We start from the raw sequence: 14,381 nt of genomic DNA, 5'->3' as shown, positions 1-14,381 counted from the left end.
ATGCAGACTCACGAAAAGGGCTCCGTAAGTGTGTACTCAGACCCTCACGCCCTTTGAAATTCGACATTGAGACAACCCTAAGCCCTTACGAATTTCGCGAGAATGCGCACCAGTCCGTGAGTCTGTGAGTCCGGACTTTAGGATTGGGCCAGTGTCTCTGAAACAGCCTGTTTGTGCAACGTCCTGTTGTGTTCTTTAACCCTTCAATGTAGCACAAGTAGACTTTATATTTCACAGTTACAGCTTTCCGTCAGATCGTTTATAGATCTTGACATTTTCGCCCTAATGAGACATTTACATGATACGTGATCTGGGTGGGGACTACCACAGAGTTGTCAGTTGTTATAGTCAGGTCCTGGGTAGGAGAGCCTTTTGCAGGAAGGAAAAGGAGCTCAGTCTTGTCAAGGTTGAGTTTCAAATGGTGTGTGGACATCCAAGAAGAGATGTCAGTCAGACAGGCCGAGATACGTGCTGCTACTTGAGTTTCAGACTCCGGAAAGGAGAGAATTAGTCGGGTGTCATCTGCGTAACTGTGATAAGAAAAGCCGTGCGACTGAATGACAGAGCTGAGAGAGTTGGTGTACAGAGAGAAGAGGAGGGGACCCAGGACTGATCCCTGAGGAACCCCAGTTTGAGTGGGCAAGGTTCTGAGTTAGATCCTCTCCAAGTTACCCGGTAGGATTGGTCTGTCAGGTAAGATGTGAGCGAAGAGAGCGCAGAGCCTGAGCGCAGAGCCTGAGACACCCAGATCCTGGAGTGTCGAAATGTGGATCTGGTGGTTCACTGTGTCAAAGGCAGCAGAAAGATCCAGAAGGATGACGACGGAGATGTTGCTCTAGCGATGTGAAGCGGTTCAGTGACAGCAAGGAGGGCAGTTTCTGTTGAGTGGCCAGCCTTGAAGCCAGACTGGTGGGGATCAAGAAGGTTGTTCAGGTGGAGATAGGTAGAGAGTTGATAAATGGCACGTTCAAGAGTTTTGGATAGAAATGGAAGAAGGGAGACGGGTCTGTAGTTATTTACTTGAGACAAGTCAAGTGTTGGTTTTTTGAGTAGTGGGGTCACTCTTGCCTCTTTGAGGGCGTCGGGGAAACAGCCAATTGACAAGGAGATGTTGATGAGATGGGTGAGGAAAGGAAGAAGGTCAGCAGCAATAGACTGGAGAAGGTGAGAAGGGATAGGATCAAGGAGGCAGGTGGTTGGGCGGGCGGAGGTAATCAAAGTAAGACTTTGATTTGGAGATAGAGGGATGAAAGAGGAAAGAGTACTGGATGTGATGGATGGTAAGATGATTTCAGGAAGTGTGGTGGAGAATGAAGAGTGTATCTCATCTATCTTTTTTACAAAGTAGTTGACAAAGTAGGTTGGTAGGAGAGAGGAGCATGATGGCACTGCTGGCCCTGCAGGAGGATTAGGCCAATGGAAGAATCAGGAGAGAAAAAGACTTCAGGGACCATGACGATGACTGGCTAATATGCCAATTTAAATTCCCTAAAGCTGTGCTCTTGGATCTCTGTACTGAATTGGGTCCAGTAGAGAGGGCAACGCGCTGGAACATGTCATCCCGGTCTTCGCCACTGGGGTCAACCAATTGTCTCCCTGAGGGAAATGGCAGACAGCTAAGTGTTTTATGTAAATATAATACGTTATCACTAAGGCTTGTTTGGATATAATATATAGTTCTGTTAAATCTTCAGTCCTCCAGAGGACTCTGATGAAGATGTAACCTTACATCGAAACGTTAGTCACTGCTATGCACTTTAAAAAATAAAAAAACTATAAATTAAGAAGACATCTGTGTTGCACCGGCAATCTTTTTACTCTACATTGTTTTGTCCTGCCTTGGTTGCACCGGATTGTTGTGGTTTGCAGAAGCACAGGGAACTCTTTCTTTTCTACTTGAGGTATAGTTAACTTTGTTGGCCATAAACGTATAAAGTGGTAATGTTTCCTTAGACCCTGATGTGAATATTTTCAGTGATGTAGCTATAACTATGTGGGCTAAAAGAATTGTAAAACAGTCATGAACCTTTACATGAAGTGAAGATTTTTCATCAGCTTTGGGTTTTGCAATTTCATCCGTGTACAAACAGCTTCATTCAACTTATGTGTGTTGTGTAAATAAATGTAAGCGATGTGAAGCAAAGTAGCTCTTGGCCACTTCAGGTTTTTTTTAAGTAGCCCTCAGATGAAGAACGGTTGGAGACCCCTGATCTAACAGCTTTATGTTGAACCAGAGGAAGAAGTGAATGCTGTTTCATGGAAGTTAATCTTGCTCCGTTAACTTGTGATTATGAGTTTTAGAAGTTAAATTATTGAAAGTCTAAATGACTAAATGCTGTATAGGCCTACATCATTTCAGTCCCTGAAAGCTGAATGGTTAATGATGTAATTTATCAAACTGTTTGAAAAAAAACTGTAATGATGTATTCTCATCTGTGGGAGGCGCTGTTACATCAAAATAGAGGATGAGGTTCCATCTTTATAGATTGAACCCTTGTGTTGTCCTCGGGTCTAATATAATCTCAGAAATTTTGGGTTTCTTTCAACCAAATTGCACCAAAATAACTTCATTGCATGCATGTAAGTTGTATGGAACCCAGAAAACATTCTTCGCAGGCTAAATAAATGATTACTTTCATTGAATTTGGGGTGTTTTATGGAATTTCATAACATTTGAAAAACATTTTGTAAATGGTTTCAAAACAGTGTCAAGACTAAAGTTTGATTCTCTGATCTTAAGTAGTAGTCAAAATAAATCAGAATTTATTTTAACTGAAAAATTAGGTACAGTATGTCATATAACTTAGGTTTATTGACCATTCTTTTTTTTTTTTTTTTAAAAGCATCGGACAAAACAAAAAAAACAAAGTGACAAAAACACCGGGACGACATTTTTAATTTTGACCCGGAAAGACAACAAGTTCATGGTCGACGGGAAGAACACAAAGCTTAATTCATTCACATCATCAGAAAGTATTTCTCTGAGGTCCCAATTGCCATAAATTATATTAAAGCTTCCTGTTGCATGGTATTTTAATCACTGTAACTGGAAAATTATCTTAGACTCCAATAGTTTGTCTCGCATGTGTAATTTAACATTTTTAAATGTTGAAACCAGTCCCTCCAGAAAAACGTGATTATGCGATCCCATAATTCAATGCAAAATCAGCCAAAGTCCACATATTTATGCGGGGGGGGGGGGCACATTTTTTCAAATACGCTGCACTTTCGCTGCAGAAATTGCAGATTTCCGTGCAAAATATGCGGGCGATGAAGCCATGATGAAACCGCAGTTTTTGCAAGTTCCCGCAATTTCATCACATAAAATTGCATAAATATCTGGCATATTCCATCGCATTTTTTAAGATAACGTGCCGCATAATCAAGGATTTTTGCCCCCAACAATCACAAAAAAAAACATTTTTCTGGAAGGACTGGGAAACATGACTCTTAAAAAGGAATCACATTGTGTTGAAGGTTGAAAAAGCAGATTTATTGTATTTTAGCTGGTTATTGAAGCTACATGTTGGTTACATTGGGTGAAATATAACAAGACTTGGTTTTATAGATGCAGCCTGAACTATTTGGTATGTTTGGGATCTGTATAAATAATATAAAGTTATGTGGGATTCAAAATTAAGTTAATTGTTAATGTGATAAACAAAACTAGTTATAAAGATGGAGTATGTTAGATTATTGAAGATACAACAAATGAAAGATCCTGAAAACTTCTTTCAAATTATAAGTGATAAATTCTTACATTAACACATAATATACAAAGTTAGAACAATTTCATTCAATTTACCTGAGGAACCTTTTGTCTGTGCTCTCCTCACTGATTTAAAAATGATGTTACATATTTCATTGCATATGTAATTTAAATCTAATAAAACCAAACCTACACGTTCATAAAAAAGCAGATTAACTGAGCGGTTGAGTGTTGAACTCCTATAATACCCAAATATGTTAGTTTTTTACTTTATTGCTGCTTATTTAGTGATGAATATTTCATGTTACTGAGACAGACTGAAGATTTCAAGGCAAGTTTTTAGGGCCTTTAAAGGAAAATACATACAAACGTGGTGCGGTAAGCAAAAAGTAATAAATCATAGATTGTTAGAAATCCTGCTGGTTAATGTCACAGATTGTAATTTTGACATGACATAGCACGACTCTGACTCTTATGGAAGTTGATGCAGTCGTCTCCAAAGTTGATGATGTGTTTCAGGGCGCTCAAGATCAGTGAGTCAACGTCACTGTTGAGGTTGATTTCTTCATGGTAGTTCTTCACAGGGAAGATGCAGTTCATGGGAATTCCCACATTTACACTGAACTCTTCCATCTACGTTTAAAAAGAATCACAGCATCTCAGAGCTCAGGACAATATACCGATCAATTGGACTGATACAAATCTGTAACCTAGGGTCTTTTTGTGAATGTAACCGAGTCAACTTTTGTTTAAAAGAATAATTAGGACGGAAACGCCACTTTTCAGATTGACCGTATTTTCGTTTTGGGTGAAATGGCCTTTTGAATGGGAGTGCTAGGGGCACTGCTAGAGATGGCCCGATACCATTTTTTGCTTCCCGATATCGATTCTGATACCTGAACTTGCGTATTGGCCAATACCGAGTATCGATCCGATACCAGTGTGTCATATATTTTATTATGTTTTAACAACTGTATACTACTATCCCTGTATAGATGTGATATTATTTCTATCTTTGTTGTCGGTCTGGCTCAGGTTAAACTCTTTGTGAAACATGAACAAACACAAACAATAAATGCCACAGAACTTTCTTTTATTTTGCAGTTTGACAGTCAGTTATAACGATAAGGAACATAAATAAACTACTTTAATGTCAATTTTCTTTAGGGCTTTATTACGTGGTATCGGATCGGTGCATAAACTCCAGTACTTCCCGATACCAGTGTTTTAGGCAGTATCGGCGCATTTCTAGGCACTACTATGATCGCCTCAAAATCATTATTTTTAAAACACTAAGAAGGCTCGACACAACATGAGACTTTGCTCCAAGTATCACTAGGGGCTCTACACCTTAACGAAAGCATTGACAACATTGTTTGTGCACAGAGTTTACTAAAAAGAAAGGTTTTGAACCACTCACTTTAGCTGTTGTTTTTCTGGTCGCTGCCATTATGCCATGTTTTAAAAATAGTGATTTTGATGCGATCATAGTAGTGCCCCTAGCACTCCCATTCAAAAGCCATTTGACCCAAAGCGAAAATACGGTCAATCTTAAAAGTGACGTTTCTGTCCTAATTGCGCTTTTAAACGAACGTTTGACTCGGGTACATTCACAAACACACCCTAGGTTGCATTTGGTGAGAGTTACGCTTCAAGTGGATCAAGTATTGCCCAGACATGACCGATTGTGTGGGTCTTTATCAGGTTGACGCATTGTAACAAAACACATAATTAGACAAATAAAAATTGAGAATTGATTTGAAGTAGCTGCCTCTCTTCTAGAGGAATGATCTGAATCCAGACAAAGAGACTTACATGGCTTTAAATAAGGCAAAAACAGATCTTTGGTATCCGGTATGAATTTGAGTATTGGCCAGGATATCGAGTTTGGATCAGAATTGATATATATGTAAGGAGAGAATAAGTTTGGGTAGTGCTCGTATACTGAACAATTTAATTTATATACCTTAATACATTTTTAACTGTGCAATCACCAGAATGTTTCTCACTCAGTTGCACTGTTAACTTGTATGATGGACAAGCTGTAGAGCTGTTAAGATTCAATTTCAACATCACTGTGCAAATTCATAATAGTACTCATTAAAACATACCTTTTCCTTCAGGTAATTGACCTTGTAGACATTCTGTAAATCTTCTTTGATTTCAGGACAGGCCTCATCAATCTTGGTGAGAATAGCCACTTGAGGAATACCTGCAAGAAGAACACAAAACTACTGAGTCCTGTAACTGATATAATAAGCACCACAGCTGCTGTTCTCTGTGATTACAGAAACTATAAGCAAATCTACAGGAGGGACTGCTTGATACTCAGGCTGTGTTTAGACCAAGGTTATAATCGTTAACGAAAACGAACAAATTAACGAAAACTAGGTGGGGAAAAAACATTGTTGTTAACTGAAATAAAAATAAAAACGAGGCATTACAAAAAACGATAACTAAACTGGAACTGTAATGTCTGTTTGCAAAACTAAATAAAATAAAATAATCGAGTAAATGTCCTTAGTTTTCGTCTTTGTCGATCTTTCATAGAGCAAATAATGTTATATCTCTCTGACCGTGACATTTCCCGTAGACATGTATAGTTTCCGACTGGGAACCCAGAAATTCTGACACTCCACGTCAAATTGAACACAACAACATGTCCGTGGCTCCGTGCCTCTCGCCTGGCATCATGGCGGTACCGAAAGTCGGAAGAAAGCGGCAGTCCTATTTGATTATGACTGTGTCAGATAAAAGCAAGTGCCTTGCAGTGAAAGGTGGTAAAATATGTGGACAATTTATTAAAGGGAAAAATTCCACGAATTTGAAAGTACATTTGAGAAGCGCACACAAGCTAGGCTAACCTAACTTACCTTAACAAGGTAAAGGAGAAAGCAAAGCCCCCTTCCCCCAAAACAGAAGCTAACCCCGGTAACATTACGGGCATGGATGTATGGATACAGGGCATTGATGTATGGGTACAGGGCATGGATGTATGGGTACAGGGCATGGATGTAAGGGTACAGGGCATGGATGTATGGGTGCAGGGCATGGATTTATGGATACAGGGCATGGATGTATGGGTGCAGGGCATGGATGTATGGGTACAGGGCTTGGATGTAAGGGTACAGGGCATGGATGTATGGGTACAGGGCATGGATGTATGGGTACAGGGCATGGATGTATGGGTGCAGGGCATGGATTTATGGATACAGGACATGGATGTATGGGTACAGGGCATGGATGTATGGGTACAGGGCATGGATGTATGGGTGCAGGGCATGGATTTATGGATACAGGGCATGGATGTATGGGTGCAGGGCATGGATGTATGGGTACAGGGCTTGGATGTATGGGTACAGGGCATGGATGTATGGGTACAGGGCATGGATGTATGGATACAGGGCCAGGCAGCATGACAGAGACAACCGCAGGACAGAGAACACTATAGAAGGGCTTTCACCGGCGACCAGATAGCTGCTGGTTAGTACATACACAGGAACACCAATTCGGGACGAAGCGTGGGTTAATATGTGGATTACTACTGGGATGTCTACACAACTGTGTGAGTCGATTGACTTCAAAAAGTTCGCCACTTTACTCGAACCAAAGTTCAAAACACCTGTTCATGTATGTCTTCTTTAGTGTTGGCTATTTAGGTTTTTGTCCTTCCCTAAACAGTCTTGTGTAGACTGTTTACATATTTATGACCATATGTAGGCTAAATTTTATGTACTGGTGTTATTGTTGAATACATTGTTAATACATATTTCTAAAATTGTGTTGAGTTATTATTATACAATACTTTTTCTGACCTTTTTGAATCCCCCGACAAATAACCCATACTACAAAAAAAGACCAAAACTAATAAAAACTAAACTAAAACTAAGCATTTTCAAAAAATAAAAACTAAACTAAACTAGCAAACCCACTTTAAAAACTAATTAAAACTAAACTGAATTTAAAAACAAAAAGTCAAAACGAAATAAAAATAAAAACTAATGAAAAATGCCAAACTATAATAATCTTGGTTTAGACGGAAATTATCTGAAGAGAACACGCAAACGTGGCGTTGCGTTCTCACTTTATATTCCGTGTTTAGACGAGCGTTTTGGGGGGGGAAATCTGCATGCATATGGTGACGCAAAAGTATGTGAAATGGGATGTAGTATGCACACCAGGCGGCTAGGTGGTAGTGTGAAGCACTGCCACACAACACCACCAAGTCTGCACGCCTGCTGGAACCTTCCTTCTACTTCTCTCACTAGTAGCGCCAAACCAAAACATGGCGAAGCGAAACAACTTTAAGCTGACAATTTTGTCTGGACAGACGAGGAGGTGGCACAACAGGGCGTGGACTGGGAGTCTTGCCAGTCAATATATATAGACATATGGACCGAATTTCTTCAGCAGTATCCTGTACCTGAAGGGTCATATCCACACGAGAAAGACGCTATCTGTAAAAGTCAGATATCATCAAAGCTGAAAGCCATTTTGATTTATGTAACGAAATATGGGGTGGGTCGCCATCCACCACAACAATAGAGGCTGTAGACTTTTGCGTTTTCACTAGGGATGTCAGCATTAACGCGTTAATCGCGATGCGATTAAGGGCCGACATGATGCAATTAATTTGTTTTAATCGCATTAATCGCATGCCGGCATTTATTAATTTATTTTACACTTCACTCGGCTTTGCGTGGTGCCTAACAGGCTACTATTTTGACCCTTTGCAGCACTGTTACTTATCATCAAGCTGTCGCCTTTTTTTTCAATTGTTATCGATTAAAAACCCAATGCTTTCAGAGATTTCTGCTCTTACTCAGGTGAGTGGCTTCAATCCTGATTTGGCGAATCTTTTCTTCAACTTCTTGTTGCATGAAAGTTACCGTGTTGGCATCAATGACACAAACCAGAACATGCACTTTGTCGTTGTCAGTTGGATGGTTGTTGTAGAATGGGTCGTCCTCTGACAACCTAGAATCACGATTGAACTGGAAAACAAGTTTGTATCCAGTTAAATGACAGAAAGTAAATAGAATTCAGTATATAATTCAAAATTATAAACTTATTTTGTCGAAAACATTGCAAAGTAACTGTACCCTGTAATCATCCTTCACGTGTCCCTTCAAAGCCAGTTTGACATCGTCCACTTGGACACCGGTTGGACTCAGGCCCATGATGTCATTGAAGACAAAAGGGTAAAAGGTCTCTGGGCCTTTTTGGATATTGTAGGTTGCGTACTAAAAAGCAGATATAGAGAAAAGTGCAGTTATTATGGTCACGAAAGAGCAAAAATAGACACATCAATACTGAGCAACTGAATCATGTTTAGGTTAATATTAATAAATAACATCTCTAACTGATTCGCTCCAAAATATAAGGGCTTCTTTCTTGGCTCATGCTTCACCTTTCAACCAGGTTTCATCAAAATATGGCCAGTAATGTTTCTGTAATAATGCTGACAGATAGAAAAACAAACCAACCTAAACATACCCTCCTTGGAGGATGTAACAATGGGCATGTGCAAATTGAGATGACATCATCGTTTCCTAAACTCTACGTTTTACATCCACAGATACAAAGTAACCAAAGTTTTGAAAAACAAAAATGTTTTAATCACTTAAAGCTCTGTATGCGTGTGTATCTGTTTATAAAAATATTTCTATAGTACATGTAGACAGGGCCTTAATGTGATGCTAATGTGATGCTAAGCTATGCTCTCTCTTGTTTCCATATTTTTTATTTCAGTTTGTGTAAACATTGTTCACTTAACATCAAATATATGCTGATTTTCTTATATTTAAGTTTAAGTTTTGTTATATTATTTTATTTAAAAGGTGCTCTAAGCAATGTCACATGTTTTTTAGGGTATACAGCATTTTTTGTCACATAAAGCAAACATCTCCTCACTATCTGCTAGCTGCCTGTCCCCTGAACACACTGGGATTAGTGCCATGGATATTATTTATAGAGCTGGCTCAGGTTTGCCTTGGACCAGCTCTTAATTATGCTGTTATAGTTTTAGACTGTCGGGGGACTTCCTTTGATACACTGAGCTCCTCTCTCTTTCCATCTCTGTGTATAGATGTCCTAGAAATGTTTGTTACTAACTTAACTCTGAGGAACTTATTCCCCGGAGTCCTTATGTTTTCTTGCCCCGCAGTTATCCTTGGATTAGGGTGGCAGCTAAATCATGGTTGCAGCTGTCGCCGTGGTCCTTCTTGGTGCCCTGCTACGCCCTACAGTGCCCTGGTGTGCCCTGCAGTGCCCTGCTATGCCTTGCTACGCCCTTCAGTGCCCTGCTACACCCTGTAACGCCCTGCAGTGCCCTGCTACACCCTGTAACGCCCTGCAGTGCCCTGTTACGCCATGAACTACAACAACCACTATTTCTAGTCACTGTTCCATTATCTTTATTTTGACTATTATTGCCACTGTTCATCACACCCCCAACCGGCACCGTCAGACACCGCCTACCAAGAGCCTGGGTCTGTCCCAGGTTTCTTCAAAAAGTAAGTTTTCCTCACCACTGTTGCACTAAATGCTTGCTCTTTTTATTATTGGGTCTTTGTAAATTATAGAGTGTGGTCTAGACCTACTCTATCTGTAAATTGTCTTGAGATAACTGTACTATAAATAAAATTAAATTGAATCAATGCAATGAAAAGTTTGTCATACCCTTTTGGTGAAACAGTCGTGAGAGGTGTTGTCTGCCAAAGCCTGGGCGTACATTCTGCCATGTAAGATACTTTGGACAGAGTTGATGAAACTGGATTTTCCAGCTCCAACCGGACCATGAAGGAGAATCCTGAGCAGCTGGCCGTCAGTCTGAGGTCTGTAGTCCTTCACAGACTGCAGATCACTCTGTTTGTCTCTACTCAGGGAAAGGAAACATACATTAGAGTATAGACTAAACTATATTTTATAGAAACGTTACCCAGGTGTCACACAACAACTGGGAAGTTAATCAGGATGTCATGGAACAAGGAAACTGACATAAAAACAAGGTTGATTACAAGTAAATGTGTATAGTTTGTGCAGTAAAAGATTTTGTTGATAAAATGTGCAGACACACTCACCTCCAGTTTATTTCCCTCCATGGTTTTCTGAGAACTGACACATTGCACAACAAATGTTTTAATGAGTCAAAAGATACCCCCATTATGCAATAATGTGTAATTGTCTATAAATAAAAACCTGTTTTCTTTTTTAAACAAACTTACGTGGAGGAGCTTCGGGTTCTTTACGTTCTTTTTTTCTCCAAAATCCTAAAACAACAACAACAACTGGGCTATCAAAACACATCCAAATTATGTATTAACTAAAGTAAAAATACAACACAAACCCCAGGCATTAAATACATAAAACATATAATGGAACAGACACACTTTCAAAATTATAAAGCTTTTTTAAAAATACTATTCATTTTGTCATGCTTACAACAAGGAGGTGGACATCCCCAGCCCCAGAAAATTGCACTACCCTATCCTACTCCTACTGTAATTACACTTATACACATAGACATATTCTACAGCTATTCATACTATTCATCCTGCTTACACTTATTCTTACTACTCTTATAAAGTTACCACACTGCACATAGCTGTACACAGCTGTACATATCTGTCTATATGGTTCACACAGAATATCCATATTTATTCTGTTTTTCTTATTATATATTCTGTTAATACACTGCATATATCTATATTATTCTTACTGCTAGTATAATGTCACTGATACTACATTGCACATATCTGTACATGTTGTTTATACATTGTTCATATTACATAGCCATATTTATTCTGCTCTTGTCCTGTGCATACTTTGTATATCGCATTCTGCTTTTTTGCACTTCTGGTTGGATGCAAACTGCATTTGGTTGTCTTTGTACTCTGCACAATGACAATACAGTTGAATCTAATCTAATCTAATCTAATCAGTTCTTGATGATCATATTTTGAATAATAAACTGTTGAAAGTGCTGCACAACTAGAGAAAATACATTAAAACAACACAATTCAACATAAATAAATGAAACAACATTCACACAAAGATAGAAAGCTGTTCTAAGAGAATTAAAAGCAACGATAGATTTGGCTGACCTAATTTCTGCAGGAAGGTCATTACAGGGTTTGGGGGTCCGGACTGCAAAAGACGGATACTTCTTAGTTCTTAGTCACCAGTCAGGCTCTGGGAACGACCAGCAGGCCACGGTCAGCTGATCTAAGAGGGTGCACAGGCTCATAAGGAGTCAGAAGGTCTTTAATATCGCCTAACTAGGATCCGTAATAGGTACAATACTGACAATACTTTCAAAAACACAGGAAGCACAATTTTATTACACATTTGAGGGTAATGGAAACTTCGTACCTGCGTTGTTGTACTGGAACAAAGTGAGTGAGAAAGACCGAATATAACACTTGAACCAAGCCTTTATGTGGCTGTTTGTAATGTCAATAAGTGATCGCATGGTCCGTCACGCCAGACCAGAAACCACATATATTTACTTTCATTTTCATCAGGATGTTTGTTTTCTCTTTTCAAAGCAGTTTTATTTTATGTAGAGAGGCAGTATCATTCATTTTAGAACAACTAACAACTAACTTCTTGCTACAGTTTAATTTGAGGCCCATTAATCACATTTAAGACGTAAACGAGAATCTTTTCAATCCATCAGATCATCACTGCACTCAAAGGGAAGATCTGTTCAACAGGTTACTGTTTGCTTAATTAACATGTGTAATGGGTGTAACGTCATGGCTCTGTGAAGGGCGTTGGTTATTTGGGGACACTGGTAATTCTCTCTCTCTCTCTCTCTCTCTCTCTCTCTCTCTCTCTCTCTCTCTCTCTCTCTCTGCAGAATCAGGAAGTGCAGCGGGGTGTACGTGTTTGTAGGCCAAACATTTTGCCTTGCAAATCAATCATCACAACATGAAAACATGCTGCTGTCTGAATGAAACCTAAATGACTGAAAGGACCATCTTCAAGTGCAATATTGCCTGTCATTGTTTTTTTCCCACGTTCATTTAGAGTAAAGGGCATTTATTTGTAAAATTTGTTTTCTTTCTTAGTTGGGTTGGTTCGTCGTCTTTCATTTTAAATATTATTATTAAAGGATCAATATCGCTGACGGGCGCTGTGGAATTCTAAGGCTGGTGATAGGCTCAGATATAGCTTTAGAGACCCCTTATTGCCTGCTAGGGTGGATTGAGGTGTTAAGTCTGTTATTATCGCCTGCATTTAGTGAACAATGAACGTGTGGGTTTTAAAGTGTGCAGTGGTATGTTGTTGTATTGGAGCTCTTCATTCTATTGATTGCTCTTTTATTGTGTGTATTGGGTCCTAAAGCATATTAACAGCCTCTAAATTATTCCTGTGCATTTTTGCTATTTATATCAAGTGATTGTGTTGATGCCATTGCACTTTCCCCTCTGAAGTTGCTACTGTGTAGTTCCATGCTGGCGCTGTTGGCCTTCTCTTATTAATGTTTTTAATCTATGCAGACTTGGTGAATAAACTCAATTTATATTTTGTAACTGGCTAACTTGTCCTGGTTTGATTTGGACACGTACCTGTTTCCATGACTACACATGTAGCTCTAATGAGACATTTGCATGATGAATGTTTACTTTTGGCGAGGGAGTTAAAACACCTGACATTGTTTGGGCATGTTCACACCAGCAAAAGAGGATCTGGTGATTTCCTGCAGGATTGTGCAGCCAGGGGGAGTGTCATTGAAACAGCCCATTTGTGTGACGTCCTGTTTTTTTGCACTTGAAGGCAGCTTCATTTCCCGGAGAAAGAGAGAAAGAGAAGAGACGAAGGGACTGAGGAAACAGTCAGCTGTTTCACAAACTCCCGCACAGTTAGGAGCGTGCCTATGTTCCCACATTTCTAAGATTCTTTTCAAAATTAGGCCCTATGTTCCCACATTTCCTTTTTCATAAATTTGTATCATATGTTATCCTCCTAACCCCAACCCTAACCCCTAACCCCTAACCCTAACCCTTACAAAATGTTGTGGGAGGATAGGGCTTAAATTGAAGGGATGTAGGAGCACATACTGGCTTACTGTAGGCACACAGCACACATTTACTTTCATTTTCATCAGGATGTTTATTTTCTCTTTTCAAAGCACAGTTCTTTTTCTCTGTCTGTTTTATTTTATGTAAAGAGGCAGCCACAATCATGTTACTTACTTTACTTAAATTTCTAAAACTTCTTGCTACAGTCTGATTTGTGGCCCATCAATCACATTTAAGAAGTAAACAAGAATATTTTCGATCCATCAGATCATCACTGCACTCAAAGGGAAGATCTGTTCAACAATTTGCTAAACATTTAGCTCTAATGAGACATTTACATGAAAAATATTTACTTTTGGCGATGGAATTAAAACACCTGACATTGTTTGGGAATGTTCACACCAGCAAAAGGGGTTTCCGGTGATTCACCACATGGTGGTGTGGCGGTGGGAATGGCCCAATCCCAAAGTGAGCCCTGAAGACTAAGGACTCACAGAGTTAATTGCTCTCAGGTGCTAAGTTTGTGAGTATGTGAGGCCACATGGGCTCAGATAGGTATTAATGGGATTGGGACAGCACTTCACGAGATCACGTGTTACCTTGGCGACGTTTAATAACAAAGATGTGGCCGACACTTGCCGGTT

At 39.4% G+C, this 14,381-nt stretch overlaps 1 protein-coding gene across 1 annotated transcript in view; it reads right to left on the bottom strand.

The window, feature by feature from the left end:
• LOC116061728 overlaps positions 1–12,130 on the bottom strand; it is a 182,190-nt gene extending 170,060 nt beyond the window's left edge. The window contains exons 1-8 of the mRNA XM_035995098.1: positions 12,083–12,130; positions 11,815–11,935; positions 10,936–10,980; positions 10,792–10,825; positions 10,391–10,586; positions 8,812–8,952; positions 8,532–8,703; positions 5,821–5,921 (exon numbers count right to left, since the gene is read on the bottom strand). Coding sequence (XP_035850991.1) covers positions 5,821–5,921; positions 8,532–8,703; positions 8,812–8,952; positions 10,391–10,586; positions 10,792–10,825; positions 10,936–10,980; positions 11,815–11,836 — 711 coding nt within the window. The 5' untranslated portion in view covers positions 11,837–11,935; positions 12,083–12,130. The remainder of the gene's footprint in view (positions 1–5,820; positions 5,922–8,531; positions 8,704–8,811; positions 8,953–10,390; positions 10,587–10,791; positions 10,826–10,935; positions 10,981–11,814; positions 11,936–12,082) is intronic.
• Positions 12,131–14,381: the final 2,251 nt, after the last annotated feature.

The sequence above is a fragment of the Sander lucioperca genome, chromosome 19, assembly GCF_008315115.2.
Source record: "Sander lucioperca isolate FBNREF2018 chromosome 19, SLUC_FBN_1.2, whole genome shotgun sequence".
NCBI classification, from domain to species: Eukaryota; Metazoa; Chordata; class Actinopteri; order Perciformes; family Percidae; genus Sander; species Sander lucioperca.
The sequence above is the reverse complement of the archived record's forward strand: the minus strand, read 5'-3'. Positions and strand labels throughout refer to the sequence as shown.